The sequence below is a fragment of the Pollicipes pollicipes genome, unplaced genomic scaffold (assembly GCF_011947565.3).
Source record: "Pollicipes pollicipes isolate AB1234 unplaced genomic scaffold, Ppol_2.1 Scaffold_4740;HRSCAF=5597_pilon_pilon_pilon, whole genome shotgun sequence".
NCBI classification, from domain to species: Eukaryota; Metazoa; Arthropoda; class Thecostraca; order Pollicipedomorpha; family Pollicipedidae; genus Pollicipes; species Pollicipes pollicipes.
The window spans coordinates 26,656,851-26,677,405 of NW_023596545.1; the positions used below are offsets into that span (position 1 = coordinate 26,656,851).

Below are 20,555 nucleotides of genomic sequence, written 5' to 3' on the forward strand. Positions count from 1 at the left end.
AAGATAAGTATGTATTGGCGGTGAACAGATGATCAATCAATTAAAACGCACTAAAGTTATCACTCAAACATTGAATGTAGGACAAATCAACAATCAATCGATTGACACACGCTGATATGAGGATTCGAATCATATCAGAATCATTGAATTGAAAGGTGAATCAACAAAACAATCTATTCAAAACAGACAAAACCGTGATTTGAATCTGATCCGAATCGTCCAAAAAGGACCATGAACCAGTATACAATCATTCCATAAAAATTTGAACCGAGGACGCGTCTGCCCGGGTGGCAGTCACCCCCGGAGTCCGCGTGAAAATCTCATTTCTGGTCAGGGAGCTCTCGCCCTAGGCACGCTGTCAAAACGTCAGCAGCTTCGCCGGCTGTCATGGATGTCAGCGACAGGGATTCTCCAATCCATCAGGGCACCCTCGGGCGGCAGGGCTCCATTGCTTGAGTCGCGGGAAGTGGTACAGTTCCCGGATGTAGCATGGTCCATGTCATGGTCCTCCGCGTCGCCATCCGCTTGTCGGAGAGGAGGTCAACTGGCGGCTGCTGAGAAGCAGATCCTGGGCAGCATTCACAGGGCAGGAAGACCGTACCTCAGGACGGTAACAGCGGCACGTGCCCAGCGCACAGCTGGGTGGCATACGACAGGCAGCAGCGGAACCCAGAGACGGAACCGTGAACCGTCAGTGGAAATTTTCTCTGCCGTGTTTTTATTTTGCGTCGAAGTTAACGATCGGTAATAAATTCGGAATGAGCGTCAGAAACTAACCAATAAAAGCAAGCTCTCGAGTACAAAACAGGTTAGTTTTGAACTCGTTCTGATCTTCATACCTGATCCTAGGTCGATAAACTTGGTTGTAATTCCAAATTCAATAGGTATATTTCCTAAGAAACTATCTCATATATGTATTGTTTCGTCTAACACCCGGTTCTTGCACCACATTGAACGGTTCCATAGAGATGTCCTTCGCTGACAGCCATAGCCTGACTTTGACTTGTCATAGTTCAGCAACCTCGCAGTGTACATGTAATTTTTCGTGCCAAAAGATCTGCCATATAATTGTCTACAGCTTTGACAAGTGTAGCGTATCTACGCCTTCGCCGTTCTGAAATCATTCTTAAAAACCTTCGGGCGATTAATTTGGCTCCCGCCTGAGCGCATGTTAAATATAAGGCGTTACGACGCTGCAGACGTGCAGTCGGCATGATTGACCATAGGCCACAGTGTGAGACAGCAGGCAAGCCCGACAGTTATATCCGTCAGCACAAAGGTGATGCGGAATTTCCCACAGGGACAAACGAACGTTGCTGAGTTGTAGTCAGTGCATCCAGAGCCCTGAAACAGACTGTTCATCAGTGGTAAGTTGAGTACGGACGCGCCCATGGGCTACAGGTCCTGAATTATGACTGTTGAGGTTGGTTTCACTGTACGTGCTTAGACATGTGATGTCTACAATGCCAACAATGGAAAATGCCAACAAAACAACACAACACGGCAATCAGTGACGACCGACATTTTTGCAATATTTTAGTTTTGCGATCGGCGCTGACTTTCCGTACATGGAAAAAACATCACTGGTTAGTCAAATGATAATTTTATTTCTTCTGTAAACCACAGGGTGATGCCAGCACTTGAGCACCCAAGTATGTATTAATTGGATTGAATCTGAGCAGATCAACGATGCAGCAATATTTTGTCAAGGAATTCCCCGCGTCTTAATTACACGATTGGCTGTGTCCAAAATCCGTGGGATACAAACGCGCCAGAAATAGAAGCAGACTCTCAAACAAAACAAATATGCCATTCAGCTTTTCGTACGCATGCGCGCTCCTTTCCGTTTGGACTTGCATCTACATCGGGCACACATATGCGTTATCATGGTTCTGTCTGCATGACAGTCGCAAACAGCCATCTCAAAGCTGACGGACGTTTTCTGTCATAGAGGGACACACAACAGCAGATGCAGTCGGCTGCTCCAGCCGCAGGCCAGGCCGTAAATCCTGCTACACATGGTTAGCGTCAGTAGCCGGAAATTTGATGTCGTATCTGGTGCGTTCGTGGCCCTAGTTGTGAGCTCGCCGGCGCACGTGTCACGTTCCGAGTCCAACACGGCTTCCGGCTTGCGGCACTTGACAAGCCGGCTGCTCGGCGCCCGAGTGCGCTAAAGAGGGAGCGGGTCGCTGGCTGGGAGCGGGCCGCTAACAGGGAGCGGGCCGCTGTCAGGGAGCGGGCCGCTGGAGGGCGCGGGCCGCCTGCGTGGACCGTGACGCTGCGCCAGAGGCCGCCGCGCGTGCGCCCCAGCTCGCTGACGGCTCAGCCGAGGGCGAAGCTTTCATTGCGTCATGCAATGCTTAGTCCCTGCTGTCATATGTCTGTCATCTAGTGTCCATTGTCTTGATTGTGTGCCCAGTGAGTGTTGTCCAGTGCCTGTTGTTTAGTGTTTACTTCGCATTGTCTGTTTTACTGCACCCAGCGTTTGTTTTTCGGTGTTCATTGTCCGCTGTTTTGTGTCCTGACCAGTGTTTGTTGTCTAGTGTCTGTCGTGCGATGTCTGCTGTTCAGTGTCTGTTGGTGGAGAGTCTGTTGTTTAACGTCCGCTGTCCAATGTTTTTTGCCCATTGCCTGCTGCCTAGCGTCTGTTGCGCAGTGTCTACCGTGCGGTGCCGGTTGTCCAGTATCTGTTGGTGGAGTGTCTGCTGTCCGGTGTTTGTTGCTATTGGCTGCTGTCCAACGGCTGTTGTGCACCGTCTGCCATGCGGTGTCTGCTGTTCAGTGTCTGTTGGTGGAGAATCTGTTGTCTAATGTCTGCTATCTAGTGTCCGTTGTCAGTCGCCTTCTCTTCAGCGCCTGTTGTATATGTCTACAGTGCGATGCTTGCTGCCTAGTGTCTGTCACGTTGCACCTGGGCCGAAATGTCCATGTGTTGTGTCTGCCGCCCAGTATCCGCTGCACCGTGTTGTATGTCTGTCCGGCGTCAGCTGTCCAGTTTTTGCTGTTCAGTGCATTCTGTCCAGTGCCTCCTGTTCAGTGCCTGCCTATTCAGTGTCTGCTATCCGGCGCGTACCGTTAATTGTCTGCGAGGTGCATGCGATTCGCGCCTTCCGCGAGAGCACTCTTCTTGTTTCTCTACCGACGTTCTGCGCTGTTTAACTGCGCGGTACTGGTGTTATCGGAATTGCGCTTAGCGGTCATGTTCGGTGACAAATGCTGCAGTAAATCAATACCTGCTTTTTATTTGCGCACGTGCTTTCGACGTCGCCTATTGCATTGTCGTCGCTCTTTCTGCGTTGGTCCGGAAGACTCGGAATCACCTTGCCTTCCCACTGTCATTAACCACCAGTCTAAATTACGCCGAGGCACGTCACGTCCTCACATCATCGCCATCTAGCTTAATGAAAGGCCTGCCGGAATTTGAGGTGGGAGGAACGCGTCTGCACTATGGTTGGAGGAAGGCGAAAGGGACATCCAGGATGAAGTGAGACTGCCATCATTGGAATCGATTACAAAACCCGTCACAGGTAATGGCTGGAATGATTATTACGAGTCGCGACGCCATGAATGAACCTGGATCACCTACAGCACACAATCACCAACTTCCACTGAATTGATTTTAAGCTCTCGAAGGCCGGCCTAAGCAAATATGGTCGGCACCGTTAAAATAGTGTACTGTTGGTTGAGCAACGCACTTAGCTGCCTGGACAAATGGCGTAATCAGAATAACATAGATGTTATTGACTGTATTGCTACTTTCTATGATGTTAGGGGATGCGAGCCCCGCAATAATTTCAGACTTTATCAGTAAGGCCATGGCAGTGTGTGAAAAATGACACGCGAAAACCAGTTGTACTGTTAAGCACCCATACATTTTATGGAAAGGCATTAAGCACTTAAGTTCGCTGACAACAAGGTGACGTATGTAAGCAAAGCAAATCTCGCTGAAGAACGGACAATTTTGTAATTTTGGGTACGTAGCCTGATCGAAGTAATCGGCAAAAATGATCACATTAGGGAATAACACGAGCTGTATAGGGTTATTATATATATATATATATATATTATATATATATATATATATATACATATATATTATATATATAATATATATATCTAGAGAGAGAGAGAGGAGCAGAGATAGAGAGAGAAGAAGAAGAGAGAGAGATAGAGAGAGAGAGAGGAGAGAGAGAGAGAGGAGCACGAGAGAGAGAGAGAGAGAGAGAGAGAGAGAGAGAGATAGAGAGAGAGAGGAGAGAGAAGAGAGAGAGAGAGGAGAGAGAGAGAGGAGAGAGGAGAGAGAGAGAGAGAAAGAGTAACGAGAAGAGGAGAGAGAGAGGAAGAGAGAGAGAGAGAGAGAGAAGAGAGAGGAGAGAGAGAGAGAGAGAGAGAGAGAGAGAGAGAGAGAGAGAGAGAGAGAGAGAGAGAGAAGAGAGAGAGAGAGAGAGAGAGAGGGAGAATAGAGAGAGAGAGAGAGAGAGAGAGAGAGAGAGAGGAGAGAGAGAGAGAGAGAGAGAGAGAAGAGAGAGAGAGAGAGAGAGAGAGAGAGAGAGAGAGAGAGAGAGAGGACGAGAGAGAGAGAGAGAGAGAGAGGAGAGAGAGAGAGAGAGAGAGAGAGGAGAGAGAGAGAGAGAGAGAGAGAGAGAGAGAGGAGAGAGAAGAGAGAGAGAGAGAGCTGTACACAATATTTTAGAAAACCAAGTTTGCAGCTGGAATCTGACTCGGTGCTGATCCAGTGACTCCGAGGTGCTCCCGACTACACTTAATTAACCGTTTGTGGTACTTAGTTAAGCACCTGCTCCATCGTTACTCCCAGCGAGCGCTCAGTGTTGCAGCCATAGCCATAATTCAACCCGCAAGTTCAGACTGGATAGATCTCAGGCTGGTGTTTGTTTTAATCCGCCAAGCGTTCACATCAACATGAAGCTGCGGCGTTTTGGCCAGGACCGCATTCGTCCCTGACTGAGCCCCCACTCCACCCCGGCGAAGTCGGAGTGCCGACCGCCGTCCGCTGGCGCCTCGTCCCCCAGAGCCGCTCGCAGCCGCCGTCATCAGGCCCTCAGGCGTTCTGATCGGCGGCGGCCGGGCGTGCGGTGGCCGCTGCTCCGCGCCGCCGGCACCGAAGGCCGACGCGGCGCTCGCTGTAACGAGCGCAGCACGCCAAGACAAACAGCAGTCGTGCCTCCGCGTCGGCCGAGCTTGTGATCCATCGGCGAGAGTTCCCCTGTGATGACGGCCACTCACGGCGGACGCACGGCTGGACGGCGGCCGGCCGGCGCCCTGAAGCACCGCCGGGTGTCGGCCAGCGCCAGCGAGGGGCTCAGCGCCGAACGCCGCTGGTCCCTGCTGTAATAGTCGCCGGGCGCCGCTGGAAGGCTCACTGACGGTCTCTGGGAAGGTCATTTCGCGTTTCTGGGGGGTTCAACACACGTCCTGGGGGGGGGGGAGGGGGGCACCGGAACCCTCTGAGAGTAACACCGGAGGTCTCTTGGAGGACCACCTGGTGTCTCTGGAGGTCCAACACACGCCCCTAGGAGGTCCAACGGATGCCTACGAGTGGACCACCGGGCGCCTCTGGGAGGGTCACCGTGTCTCTGCGAGACCCACCACACTTCCTTGGGAGGACCACCAGGCGTTTATGAGAGCACCACCGGGTGTTTCTAAGAGGCCACCGGTTGCCTTTGAGAGGATCACCGGGTGTCTCTGGGAGGGTCACATAAATGCTTCGGGCCAAGACCACGGCGGCCGCTCGCTCGAACCATATTGATTTAAATGAAATGTCGCATGTGACAGATTCCAAATTGGGGGCGAATCTTTTGTTGACATAATATTTGTTTGCTCCGTCATATTTGAAACAAAGCGAATAAAGTGGTTATTTACAGCATTCTCTGCGAAGAGAAGTGTGTTGTCCCCCCCCCCCACCACGGTAATGAATGTCGTTAATAAGTGTCGAACTTCGTTAATGAATGTCGATATCGTGATTGCACAACAGGTCTGTCGAGAGGGCTCGTGATAATAAGACTAGAATGATATAATAATGTGTCTTGACGGTCAAGCGACCGGGAAGACAGGTTGCCAAAAAGTAGACGGGAGAAGCCCTGACTTTCCCTGGACGGGGTCCTTCGCGTATCACTTCACGGCGGGGTCGTAGGAACGTCACAAGAGGAGTTTGGGGTGGGGGTGGGGGGCAAACGATACATTGGAAGTCGCTTTTCCCGCGCATTATCATATGGTCAATATTAAGCGCCTTTGAAGTGACCATCATGGCCTCCACTGCTTTTACGCCTCTGCTTCTAATGCAAGAGATCTGAATCCATTTCCTTGCAAACCAGGGAGAGTTGGGTCTAGTTTTGCTGCAATTTTACCCTGTCTAGTCGTTTTCCTGACAAGCAGATCAAGTTTGATAGCACGAGTCACCTGCCGTTGCGCCGATCGAGCCCCCGGGCGCTGCGCGTTGCAGAGCCGAGCGCAAAGCCAGAGCTGGGCCTGCGGGCTGACCCGCGGCCGCCGAACTCCCAAGCCGCCGCCCGGTCGTGGCTCCGGGCAGACCGACTGAAGCGCCCTGCAGCGACCGACCGGACCTCATTGGCATGCGACCCGGCACCGCCCGATAGCAGTGCTCTGTCGCCAGGCGGGCCGCCCGCAGACCGCCGGGCTTTGGCACGCCTGCTGCGGAAACGAGTACCGGGTTTGGGGGGGGGGGGGGGACGGAGCGAGGATCGCGTGCTCCGTGAACGCGTGCGGGGCGAGGGGGCGGGGGCGGGGGCGAGGGACCCGGGCTGCACGCCACCGGTGTATCGACCAGCGTGTGACTCAAGCGGGAGATGGCAGATCGGGGTGTTAGTGCAGAGATCAGGTCCGGCCCTGTGACAGAATCGCGATAGCACGACCTCGCCACCCTCGGCAATGTTGGTCCCGAAGCATCGTGCTATTTGTGAGGGCGCTCGATTACGGTTCACCCACGTGTGGCGGTGCAGTGCGAGGGTAAATGGGCTCCTGCTCTGTTCGATAGAATCCTGGTTAGATCGTGAACCACTTGCTCCTTTTCTGTGTGCCTACTCCGCCTCCCCGAGGCGTCCCATCCCAGATGCATGCTGAAGAGAAGCTCGTCCTGCGCGGGTGGCGGTGAGAACGCTGACAAGGTATCGAACGGAACACAAAGCTGTCCTCCAGCTTTGGAAGTAATTGCAAGATCTCCCAAGACAAAATGATAACCGTAGGACAAAAAGACGGCGCCCTCACCGTGGCGGCTCATCAAGCCCGTCTGAACAGAACGATCCCAAATGGCCGCGAGGGAGCCATCTTGGAGCAGCCTGTGCGTAGCGGTCCTGGAGGGACCTGGGTGGAACTCTTCAGTGTGGGATAGTCGCAGTCAAGTACAATCTGATTGACCAAACTTAAATATGATCCTCCAGATAATCCGCATTTCTACGAATGGCAAATACAGATCAGCCAAATCCATCATGGCGAATTGGTTTCGCTGAATAATCCTCATGGTTCCATCTGAATTCTGCCCGCCGACTTGTGCATTCAATGTGATAACGCAACACACTTACATTTCGAGTCATGCTGAAAATAGCAAACCTTCAAACACGAGGAGCCATACTAGGAGCGTAAGATGGACTGTGCCACATTTGCATGGAGTTTTGAACTGAGATAGCCATTTTCAAGATCATGCCTGCAGTTTAAAATAGGCCATTTTTAAGACTTTAAATCATCTCATTTCGTACCCAAACGCACGCAGACTTGTGCACACCATTCGGCACCGCCTGTTCCTGATCACTTGACGATGCATAACGTCATAACTGCGTCATAACAATTCCACCTCCCCAATGGCCACATTGTGCTCAAGATCAAGAAAGGTATGACCATCGACTTATTTGTGCGCAGTATGTCAGCACGATTGGCAGCATCAGCGAACAGCAGTTGGCTTTCAACCAGCTTAACGCGTTGCATGCGGGTCTCGATCACGAACCGCGCTTTGCAATGTATTATACATGCCGTTGGGCAGGACGTGCAACCTATATGACGGACATGAGAATGGAAATTTAATTATTGTTAAGGAATGTTTCAAAATTTATAGATATTGAGGCAAACATCAGATACAATGCAATAAGCTCGCTTGTACCTATTGGTTCGCCTTTAAGCGTAAAAGTATGCTCTTAATAACAGAGTTTCGCTACTTAGCAAAAATGTTCCTCAACGCGTCGTCGTTCTTTCGTCAACACGTCAACATTCAGTCTTACTTCCGTCATGACTAGTACCACTGCCCAAATTCCCGCATTATGTACCGCATTATGTAACGCCATTCATGTCAAAAACTTGCACTCAACTGCGGAATTCGGTTGAAGACCAACTTATCTCCGATGATACCGCGAATCGCGATGATATACGTCAGACGCTGAATTATTCGATGATCCTATTTCTTTTGACCTTAAGCCCTACATGGCCATTGATGTGATAGCATTCGCGTGACGTGTCTTTAGCGGTGTGCATGCCTGGGTGACCTTGAAATAGTCTGCACAATTTCAGGTGCGTCAAGGTCAGAAATAAAAGGTTTTGATGAAAATGATCGTCATTTGAAAATATTGAAGCAAGCATCCTATATGATGAAAGAAGCTCACTTATAAGGTTTTTTAAGCGGCAAAGGGTGCTCTAGACAACACAATATATCTGTTTAGTAACTATGCTCGTCAGTACGCCATTGTTTGGTTTTGTCATCGTACCTTGCATAACATGGATGGAGAGTCAATTGACGACCGTTTTATCTGAAAATGGTGCTCACGAACACCAGATATACACCATTTGGCAATTACATTTTTATTGGCTTTAATCACCGCTTGGCCAATGGAATAGGAAGATTTGAATGACGACGTTATAGCGTCATGGATGCTTGTGTGACCTTTAAGTAGTCTTCCCAAAAAAGTCTGCATATGTTCGAGAGCATGTTGTTCAGAAACTTATTAAGGTTTAGACATTAAGAAGGGCAGGGCTGTGAAATGCACCGAGTGATCTTTAAGATGGCTATTTCAGTTAAAAATCCCACACAAATGTGGAACACTCTTAAAGTCTGACAAAGGGCATGGCCGTTACCAGTATTGGACGATCTCCAAAATGGTGATCTCAGTTCAAAACCTCATGCAAATGTAAAACACTCCCTTTAGAAATAGCGCCGCGGCCGAGAATGTGAATACCAGTACGGCACATAAAATCACGGACAGATATACAAAAACACCGCGAGAAAGAGCCCAAAAACGCGCTTGTAGCGATCATCGGGCGTATCACACGCCCTTAAATTAACAAGATGTCTTGCAGCGCGTTGAAGTACTACAAGTGATTTAACCCGTCCGCTTCGGTGGCAATTCTGGCACGGTCAATATGGCAGCGAATCGCACGTCATAAAAGATTTCGTGACGTATTGAGGAATCAATAGTTGAAAGTCAGCTTTTCCAGCATACACAATTCTTGCCTCAACATCTTAATTATGGAAAATGTTTGGCGAATATTGAACGTTTCGTAAGATAAGAATTCACAATGTTTCAGCCTAAGAACCCACATAGTCGAACAATCTAAATTCTATTTATGCTTTCTTGCTCATATCAAGCATAGCACACTCACTGCAGCGTCAGTTGTTTCAATCACAATTCGCTTGCACAAAATGTCCCCAGTTAACCCACTCAATTCCATAGATTAAACGTATTCATTGACTTTAACATATTCAATTTGTCATTTACAAACGCATGAATGTATCCAATCTGCCATGGACCATGTCTATCATGACCATGCTATGTCTTTTTCCACGGACCATGTCTAGAACACCACATGTGGTGCTCATGGCTGGATATCCCCGCGGGGTTGTGGACTTTAGGACACTCAAGTAATCAAAGCACGCTGCGGCTTGCGGCCTCCGCAAGACATTTGGGCGGCGACAAGGCTTTTCCCACCGACCTGTGGTAGGGACAGCCCTCCCCAGCCCCATCACCCAAGATGGCCGGTCCGCACCATTCCGCAGCGGCGCGCTGGTGTTACTCGCCGCTTCATCCGGGGCGGCTCGAAAACGTCAGCGCTCAACAGCTGAACTCCACAGGAAACTGCCTCAGGACCCGAGCGAGTGCCTCCTATTCCAGCGCGCGGCGCTTCGTCCTCAAACTGGGTGCGGCCTGCCCGTCTCGATCCGTCCATTATTAGCCGTCGTGGCAGCTGCTTCGCGGTGACCGGAATAGCAAGCGGGCGGCGAGCGTGACGCCGCCAACCGGCGCCCGCGCGCGCCGCGGAACGAGCAGCGCCGGGAAGTGCTGGACTCGCTGAGGTCTCAACCGGTCGTCCGCCGCCGCTGTGAACTCAGCCGGTCCTCCACCGCCGGTGCGGACTCGCTGAGGAATCAGCCGGTCGTTCGCTGCCGGTGAACTCAGCCGGTCCTCCACCGCCGCTGCGGACTCGCTGAGGACTCAGCCGGTCGTCCGCCGCCGCCGCGGACTCATCCGGTCGTCCGCTGCCGCCGCGGACTCAGCCGGCCGTCCGCCGCCGCCGCGCACCGGTCGGCGCGAGATAAATTATTCATGCCTGCCGCCTTCGCATGGTATTGCGACCGTAAACTGTGCGGCGCCCGCCATTGATTGCCCGTCTCCGGTGGTATCGGCGGCTGCGGCTCCCGCGTGCGTACGTGGGAGAGCCGGCTGGGAGACTGCGAGGGTGACGCGCGGCGCCACCTGGTGGTGTCCACGTCTACCTGTGTTCCTCACCGTGAGCTGTCGCGGTGGTGGGGCGAGTGGGGAGGGGGTCGCCTGAGGCTCTGCCAGTCGCCTCGCTCCCCTCCCGTCCAGCCAGCCGGCCAGCCGGCTTTTTCAGGGGAAGTGGAGCAGATAGTGTATAGCGATGGCAAGATGCCTGCGATGCGATGGCACGGTGGAGGTTGCTTTTGGTTTAGATTGGGTTAGGCAAACGCATCGTCCCGGGTGAACGAGACGCCATGGGATGAAGCATGAAGTGTGAAGGAGGAAAGAATGGCGGATGTCGTGTTGCTCGATTTGCTTTTCTTTGTCCTGCTAGTGTGTAATGTGCTATTGCTCAGCCCTGTCAGATAACTGGTCCAAAGCTATTGGGTGTCATGTCATTGTAGCATTTGAAGGCGGAGTCTCGTCTCTGTGTGCATTTGCCGTATTCTGCACTGGTGTGATCAGAGTAAGCGCAGCGCCCAGTTTACATAGAGGCTATCTCAAATTCGGCAAAGCAAATGCATCTTAGTCCCAGTTTCGTTCTCTTTAAAGACGCTTGGTTTTGTCATTATCTGTGTGCATTCAATTCCGCGCTGCTGAAATAAGGGGCATCCTCTATTGCATCAGGATGTCCACTCATTCCAGTTCCTGACGGCGTGGACGACACTCAGCGCGCAATAGCGTCTGCATGCACTGCAGCACCCCGTCATTGCGTGCCACCGCATCTCACGCATCGTCAATGCCAGATCCCAGATCACGTGACCGAGCTCGGCCGTGCGGGGAGCCTGAAGTTTGGACACAGCCGGCCGCAGCGCTGCCCACAGTCCACGCGTGTCGGCTCGGCCGACCCAGACCCATCATTTCACAGCGGTTGGCCCGGCAACGCGGGAGCAACACAGCCGCCGGCCTCACGCAAACACGCTGCCGGATATCAATGCTGGACGTATGCTAGTTATCATGTTTGATATTTACCAAGCGTTGCGTGGGAGGAATTGTGGGTATTATCGTTTGCTGTGGCCCTGTACGCACCATGCACGAATATCAATAGTTCGTCCCCCATCGTAAGCCTCGGAGTTTATTGTTTCAATTTTTGCATTGTGCATTGATCGACCAATCATTAAGATCTGGTTGTGTCTGATATTGGTCACCACCCAGTAGCGGTAAGCCACAGTTAAACGCGCGACTATGTTCTTGGCCTTCGTAACTTCACTGCTAAAACTGAAAACATGCCGTTTTAAATGATCGGCATGATCAATGTAATCAAAGAAAGTAGTAAATCAAAGTGGTTGTAGCTTATTGGGTGGTTGTAGCGGGCTGCCATTAGCTGACTTCGGCTATGACTACTTAAGCCTTCTGATATATGATTTGTCCTTGCCAATTGCATAACACAAGTCCTGCCCGGTTTGCACCGCGTCTTTGCCTGCTTCTTTATGTTTGTCTCCTCTTCCTAGCTAGGAATGCCGCGACTTGATTTTATGTTTTCTGGTGTTAACGTACGGTTCATTGCGTCGTTAGGATATAGGGGAGGGGGGGGGGGGGCTCTCCCGGTTACCTTCTCTTGGGCAACGGTATAGAAAAACAGATGATGATTGACGAGATAAATAATCAGCACACCAAAATTTTTGGGCCGTGGTTTTCTTTGTTTGGGTACATTCGTTAATCCTCAATTGCTATAAGTATGTGCGTATAAGAACATATGTTCGGACAGTGTTTTGACGCTGCTGCTTCTCAACATGCATGCACCTAGATCTTGAAATGGACTTCGGAACGGATCCCGGGGTGCTTATTCCCCAAGCCTCCAAGATCCAGAATGCACTTTGACAATTTATCGAAGCACGCTCTTCGACCCAGTACTTATTCTCGCATTTTAGAGGGATTTCCTTGGACGCAAAAATTCCTAACATATTTCACCAAGGACTTGGATCAGGGATTTTTATGTCATACGAGCGCGTATCTGCCTGTCAGAACGGATGGCTACAAACTTGGTAACCAATTCATCGCCAAGATGCGTGCAAATTTGTTGGACGATGCAAGCGGCAAGAGCAAGTACACCACTCCTTGTGATGATTTTCACAGCATTACACAGTTCCCGACCAAGCACCTCCTTTTCCTCACCTATGGTCCCACTTATTCTGCCTTGCCAGGGCACCCAGACGGCACAGTAGGAAAATGTGCCCCATTTCGCCGTCGGCGGAGGTGCCAGCAGCCATTCTGCGCCCGCCGGGCGGCGCCAGCACTGTTCGCGCCGCGCTGCCGCGTCACTTACGCCGCCGGCGAGCGGCCGTATCGGCCGGCTGGGTTGCCAGCACACCTGGTCTGCGCCGGCGGTGAGAGCGGGGGGGGGGGGGGAGGAGGGATGGAGGGGGAGCGGGCTCATGGCGGGTGCGCACGCTCCGCGGCAGTCCGCTGGCCGGACCGGGTTTGCAGGAGGCTTGGCAGCAGGATGAGGAAGGATGAGGCTCGGTGCTGGGCCCTCATGCAGCAGGAGCTTCACCTGGCGGCTGGTCGACGGCTCAGTCAGCTGGAGACGGAGAACTCAGGCCTGGTGTGAGGGCGAGAGAAGGTGAGAGAGGACGAGGGAGGACAAGAGATGACGAGAGGTGGGCAGGAGAGGGCAAGAGGGCGAGAGGGCGAGAGTGGACGAGAGGTGGGCAGGAGAGAGTGAGAGAAGGCGAGAGGAGGACGGGAGAGGGCGATAGAAGGGCGAGAGGTGGGCAGGAGAGGGTGAGAGAAGGCGAGAGGAGGGCATGAGAGGACAAGAAATGACGAGAGGTGGGCAGGAGAGGGTGAGAGAGGGCGAGAGGAGGGCATGAGAGGACAAGAGATGATGAGAGGTGGGCAGGAGAGGGCGAGAGGGCGAGAGGACAAGAGATGACGAGAGGTTGGCAGGAGAGGACGAGAGGCGAGAGGGCGAGAGAGGGCGAAAGATGACGAGAGGTGGGCAGGAGAGGGCGAGAGGGCGAGAGGGCGAGAGAAGGGCGAGAGGTGGGCAGGAGAGGGTGAGAGAAGGCGATAGGACGGCATGAGAGGGCGAGAGAAGGCGAGAGGAGGGCGGGATAGGGCGATAGAAGGGCGAGAGGTGGGCAGGAGAGGGTGAGAGAGGACAAGAGATGACGAGAGGTGGGCAGGAGGGGGCGAGAGAATGCGAAAGGAGGGCATGAGAGGGCGATAGAAGGGCGAGAGGTGGGCAGGAGAGGGTGAGAGAAGGCGAGAGGAGGGCATGAGAAGGCGAGAGAAGGGCGAGAGAGGCGTCCCGTCCGGGGGCTGGTCTCACGCTTGGCGCTGAAGTGTGCTGCATCCTTTCGTCCGCCGTCCCAGTTGGCCTCGCCTATGCTCAACGACCTCCGGTGGGCAAGGATCTCGGATAGGCCGGACGTTCGGCAGGCCGGGACCTGCGGTGGGTCATGACCTGCAATAGTAAGCCACGCCAGACTTCGGCAACGATTTAGTAGACTCAGGCTCGGTTACTGACATCGCATCGATACTGAAATGTTAAAAAGGAGAAGCGCTAACTTTGGATATTATCATTGGATGTGCGAAACTAGTTATCCTATCACAGGCTGCTGAAAAATACAAAAATATACAAGGTTTTGCTAATGACACATGAAATTGAAAAGCCAATATTCAAATAATCAATCTGAGATCTTGAAGAAAAACTTGTGAGAACTGACTTCTTAGTTAGAATTAAGATGTATCCAACCCAACAATGTACTTAACAAACTACGTTTCTCTCGTAAACATGTGTCCGCCTGCCGGATTGGGCGCATCTTCTGTTTTTCGAGGAACCACAACGGCATGAGAAGACGAGCCCTGGTTTACGATCGACCACTTTTAACATATCTTGTCGAGGCGAGGTGCGGCAACAGCGCAGTCTGGCAGAGGCACCGAGGACGATGAACCCCCTGAGCCATCCAGTCCAGGCTTCGCTCAGCTTACCTTGCGATACGGAACTTCATCAGCCTTGTGGCGGTGCCAGGCCGTCACGCTGGCGCCGCCGCGATCTGCCCCCGTGCCATGGCACCCCGCGAGACGGACATAATGCCGTTCCGTGTCAGCGTGCGGCCCGATGGGGCAATGTGTCGCGCGTGTCACACCTGCTGCAGTGCAGACCTCTGCTGACTTGGAGGCGTTTACGGCCATCCTCCTCCGCTCCTCGCCAATAACTCGGCCCATAACTCATGCGCTCGTCCGCGTCTGTCTGTAGTTTTCTAATAACCGGCACCGCTGCGAGGTCGTATTTCATCATTAGACGGCCGGCCTAAGCTCGACTGCCGATACTCAATCGGGTGCACTGGCACCCGGGTCACTGGAGTCGGTGCAGGACGGCCGGCCTAAGCCCGACTGCCGATACTCAATCGGGTGCACTGGCGCCCGAGTCACTGGAGTCGGTGCAAGACGGCCGGCCTAAGCCCGACTGCCGATACTTAATCGGGTGCACTGGCGCCCGCGTCACTGGAGTCGGTGCAGACGCCGCTGAAAATCACGCTGCAGCGTGGTGCGGCGACCGCGTGGCTTGTTCCCACAGATGATTATCGTAATTGCTCGAGAGCTATACGTGGGTCCAAGTCGTGCTGAATGGAGGAAGCTCACAGAACTTGTTCGGAATGCTGGTGAACTCGAGAACAAATATTACAGGCTTGCAAACGCGTCGAATTCTGTGAAAGTCGACGGGGTCACTTCTACTTCACTTATTTTGGCATGATTCCGCCTGTCTTATCGTCGTCACTGGCACACGATCATCAGTGTAGCAAGTCATGTTCGCGTTTCATGGCTGCATTACCGCGCTTCACAGCGACGCAATACATTGATATCACCGCAGTGAAGCTCGTTTCACCCAGGTGGTATAAGTGTTGGAAAGTCCTCGTTGCCTGCTACTGCTACTATCTCGTCGAAGTTCATCAAACTTCATCAGCATTTGACGCCCGCCGTTATACCGAAACTTGATGTCGACAGTGCCGGTCTGATATTTCGGTGATGCGATGCGATGATGATTATATGATATTTCAATGCACATCATGACTCCACGGGTTGTAAGCGTATTCTTACACGATATACCAAGATAAGTTCCTCGACACGCGGACTTCTACAATGCTTTAAGGGCCCACCCCAAACACTTCATAAGTTACTGCTTATTACGTTTATGCACAATGCACGAGTACGCTGCCCGAGGGCACTAAATAATGACCTTCAGCCACACGGGCGTTCACAATGTTGGGCCGGCAAGGTCAGGCTGACCGGAGCACCGGCCGACAGCTGGCGGTTCCGTGACCCGAGCGTCGGCCCAGAGCTGTCGGTCTCGTGACCCGAGCGCCGGCCGAGAGCTGTCGGTCCCGTGACCCGAGCACCGGCCGACAGCTGGCGGTCCCATGACCCGAGCGCCGGCTGACAGCTGGTGGTCCTGTGACCGGAGCAACGGCCGACAGCTGGTGGTCCCGTGACACGAGCACCGGCCGTCAGCTGGCGGTCCTGTGGCCGGAGCAACGGCCGACAGCTGGCGGTCCCATGACCCGAGCGCCGGGCGACAGCTGGTGGTCCCGTGACAAGAGCACCGGCCGTCAGCTGGCGGTCCTGTGACCGGAGCAACGGCCGACAGCTGGCGGTCCCATGACCCGAGCACCGGCCGAGGGCTGTCGGTCCCGTGACCCGAGCACCGGCCGACAGCTGGTGGTCCTGTGACCGGGGCAACGGCCGACAGCTGGCGGTCCCATGACCCAAGGACCGGTAGGGGGCTCGCGGCGCTACCTTCACTGTCCGCTGCCGAAGCGCCGCGCCACCCCGGGCTCCTGTGGGGACGGCACCACGAAAACACGAGCCCCCACCTGTCCGCCCCAGCACCTGCAGGCAACATGTGTGTCGGACCCCAACCCAGCTCTGAGCCCGGGGCCATGATGGCGTGCTTGCGGTCGAGCTCAATTGGCTCGATGCTCAATTATCGTATTTTTGCTCTGAAATTAGGCATTGGCTGTTCCCGACCATGCGTTGATGGCTGGCGTGTGTGTGCTAGTGCCGGTGCAGGCGTACCGGGCACCTGTCGTGGCGGCCACCCTCACGCCTATATCGCGTGCTGAAGCACGTGACAGCCGCAGCGGCTGCTTTCGGTCACACTGGCAAATATTACTCCCATACCCATGTGACATACCCATATGCCTCCCATACCCAATGACAATTTTTGTCGCTGTATTTTAACCCGTGTTTTGATGTTGACATGATGCAGCACAGAGCGTTACACAGCAGCCTGTGATTTTGAAGCCTTTGCAGCCCACGCACGCGCGGCTTAATGATTGCGATGTTTCGTGTTTGCGTGTTTGAAATTAATTTCAATATAGCCGCTAGGGCAAGATAGCCATGATCATTGCCCCAGATGTATTGCACAGTATGTTCTGCTCAACTGGAGCACAGTCTGCGATAAGATATTGAACACAATTTGAAAGGCATGAAACACGATCTACGAAAACTAATTTTAGCCTTGTCATGTGCCATACTGAAGCATGTCACGCTGTGGAACAAAATGGCGACGTGTCTTTTGTTTCCTACTGTCTTTCACCTACAGCGAACGACTCGCAAAAGCGTCCGTTTACCTCATATTTCCTACTTGGCGGATGCATCCGCGGTAGCCAAGGGCCGTGTGCCGCCTGCCTCCGAGCGCCGCTCCCCTGTCTCGATGTGAGTGGCGACCTGACCTCTGAGGCTGCGTCCTGTTCGTTCCAGGCGAGAAGCCGTACCGATGCTCGTGGGAGGGCTGTCACTGGCGGTTCGCCCGCTCCGACGAGCTGACGCGGCACTACCGCAAGCACACGGGCGCCAAGCCGTTCAAGTGTGTGAGCTGCGAGCGCAGCTTCTCCCGCTCGGACCACCTGGCGCTGCACCTGAAGCGGCACCTGGCCGAGACGGCGCACGCTGACCGCGGCCTGTGCTGACGGCCGTCGTGTCGGCGCCCAGCGCTGCTGACGGCTGCCCTCTGCTGATCGCACACGGCCGGGCCGGCTGGTGTTGACCGGATCAGAGGTCTCCGCTGATCGCACCTGGCCGGGCCGGCCAACGCTGACCGGGTCAGCGGTCTCCGCTGATCGCACCTGGCCGGGCCGGCTGACGTTGACCGGGTCAGAGGTCTCCTTTGATCGCACCTGGCCGGGCCGGCCGACGCTGACCGGGTCAGCGGTCTCCACTGGCGGCCATCTCCGCCGACGACTACCCCCGTCGATCAGGGTGGTGACCTCCCTCGACGCCGAGGGTCTATGCGTGTGGCGTGCGAGCGGACGGGCGAGCAGCCAGAAGCGCCAACTGGAGCGGCCGCGGCCCGGGCAGCTAACGGCCGAGAGACAGCAAGCCGTGAACGCGACGCGCACAAGGGCCTGGAGCGTAGCCGCGTCCGGACCCGACGTGTCCAGGAGGTGCCACGTACAAAGTGAACTCGCGTCTTACTCGCCCTGTTTTTGGTGTGGTCTTGAGACGGGCCTTCATGTGGGCATGGTCGCAAGTCATCGTTCATTCGCACCCACATAGGCTGAAAGAGCCGCGCTGGGAGGGCCACGCTTGTGAAAGCGCCACGCGCTGAGGTCATGTCCGGGTCCTTAGCAGCGGCACCCGGCGCAAATGCTGTGTTTGTGTTCGGCACGCTGAAAGCGGACGCCCTTGGGAGCATGACCTTCCTGTGAGACTAGCCGGCCGCTCTCCCTGGCCGCTGACGGGCAGGGCCGGTACCGTGCTTTGCGCGAGTCGTCCGTTTTATGCTTGGAGCGTAGAGCATTTGTCACGTAGGTTCAAGACCACCGACACATTCTATGTTGTTGAACGCATCTGACTTTTTAACCCCATTTTCATGCGCGACATGGCTTTGTTTTAACTTTTTGGTCATATTTTTACGAGACTGTGCGACAACGTTAGTGTAAATAACTGGTGTCTGAGGCGTGTGTCGCAGCTGTGTTCGTAAGTTATGGCACATATTCATGTCATATCTTTGTACATTTTCATCGCGGTATTTGTCTGCCTTGTTTGATACGAATTTGCATGAAATGTTTATACCGTACGGAGAGTGTGCGAATGTATTTTAGTCACCGTCTTGGAAACGATCGACAAGCATTGTTCCTTCGTACCTGTTACGTCCTGTTGAAAATCCGGGTTGCGTTGTCCAACAACTCCCGACTTACTTCCTTGTATCTGAAAGCAACCGAAAACGCTGTGGATGTTTTTTCAAGGTCCAAATCATGTAACAGACAAAATGTAAGCGCTGAAAGCCATTGCACGTTGTTTGAGTACCCCGACGGTGCCGCGGTAGTTAATAATGCAGCGCATTTTCCCCATAACTCACCACGATTAGAAAGAGGGGAGGGAGAAACGAGTTTGCACCGGTTTCTGTCTTCATCCGAAAGGTCAATCTTCGTGGGTTCACTATTATACATGTTTTGCGTTTTCCGTGCCATAATATCCGCAGAAGTTACTCAACATGCTCTTGTCGTTCCCCTGTTTTGCGAGAATGATTAATCACATCTCTGAGCTGGTCTGGCTACAGTCAAGCTATCTCATCATAATCTGATCCCGCAAGCTCTATCACCCACCGGGTCAGCTTACAGGCTCGGTCAGGCCGATGCGGGGGGGGGGGGGGGGGGCGCCCAATGTCGGCAGGCAATCTGTCGAGTCACGAGAGAGGGTTGTAAACGGGCTGCCAACAAATTACGTGGTCCCGCCAGATGCCCTATTAGCATGTTAATTTTAAATGCAGATTTGCGACTTAACTAGGGCTGTGCGCAGGCTAAGGTAGTGGCAGCGGCAGGCAGGTGATGGCGCCATCTGTTTAGAGCTGCACGGAGGGCTTCCCCGCTGCCGAGGCTCCGTGGCCCCCGAGCAGCGGACGTACGCAGCACTGTTGTGGGACAGCTGGCCCTCTCCCATCGACAGAGCCGATTTGTGGACTTTATCAGCCAACCACAGACGTGCGCTGGTCACACCTCAACGCACGTCCTGCTTCCGGTAGCGAAGCAATTTGATGACTCTGGTATTGCCCGATCCCAGTGGGGTGCTTAGTACCCGTCATCGAAGCTTCATGCAAACGCCGTTTTTTGCTCTGTCTATGGGGCAATTTAGGTAGACAGTGCTGATGTATGCTGCGCATCACCCCTCCTCTCGACTTTCGACCCAACATAGCACAAGCTGTCCTTAACCTGTTTTTGTCTTCCAGCCCCGGGAAACGGCGCGCACGACGCATCTTCCCTTTTGCAGCCTTATTCAACAACCGCTGAAGCCGACACCCGGTCACACCTGTTCACTGCAATATTTATATCAAAGCACCGTCTCCCAAGCGGATCACATAGCGACATTGAAATAGAGCATCACGCTCGATGGCGCCCGGTGACGTCGGCGCGTCAGTGAAGCGCCGGCAGTAAAGTTTTTATTTATTCGGGTGCGTGCGCCGCTCCTCTTTCTCCCTTCCTTCTCTTCGCACTGGACGGTAACGAACGTCGAAAATTCGCGGCAACTTGTCTGCTCCTCGCTGCAAACTACGAGACCAAAGTACCCACTGAGAGCAAGCAGGTCGGTCCATAAGGGTTTTTTTCTCGAACGTTGCTTGCATATGGGTCAAAAACTAAAAATAATGCGATTAAGGAACCACAAAAACGCACACAGCGCAGAAGGCGAGCCAGATTTGTCTGCAGTCAATGCCAACTCCTTTCGCACTAACCACTTGCCTTTCGCGGTACGACACACGCCGTCCGCCTCCGTAACTCCGGCCGGAGCTGAACAGCCGGCGAGCCGCCGATCAACACACGCATCAATCCCGTCCTCTCTCCACCTGTATTGGCCAGCACGCTCGCTCAAACCAGACATGTAGCCGTCCCACACACC

General features: G+C 53.6%; 1 protein-coding gene across 1 annotated transcript in view; it reads left to right on the plus strand.

Annotated features, from left to right (window-relative positions):
• Positions 1–19,263, plus strand: part of LOC119098130 (Krueppel-like factor 7) — a 37,189-nt gene extending 17,926 nt beyond the window's left edge. The window contains exon 5 of the mRNA XM_037221060.1: positions 17,424–19,263. Coding sequence (XP_037076955.1) covers positions 17,424–17,632 — 209 coding nt within the window. The 3' untranslated portion in view covers positions 17,633–19,263. The remainder of the gene's footprint in view (positions 1–17,423) is intronic.
• The last annotated feature ends 1,292 nt before the right edge of the window (positions 19,264–20,555 follow it).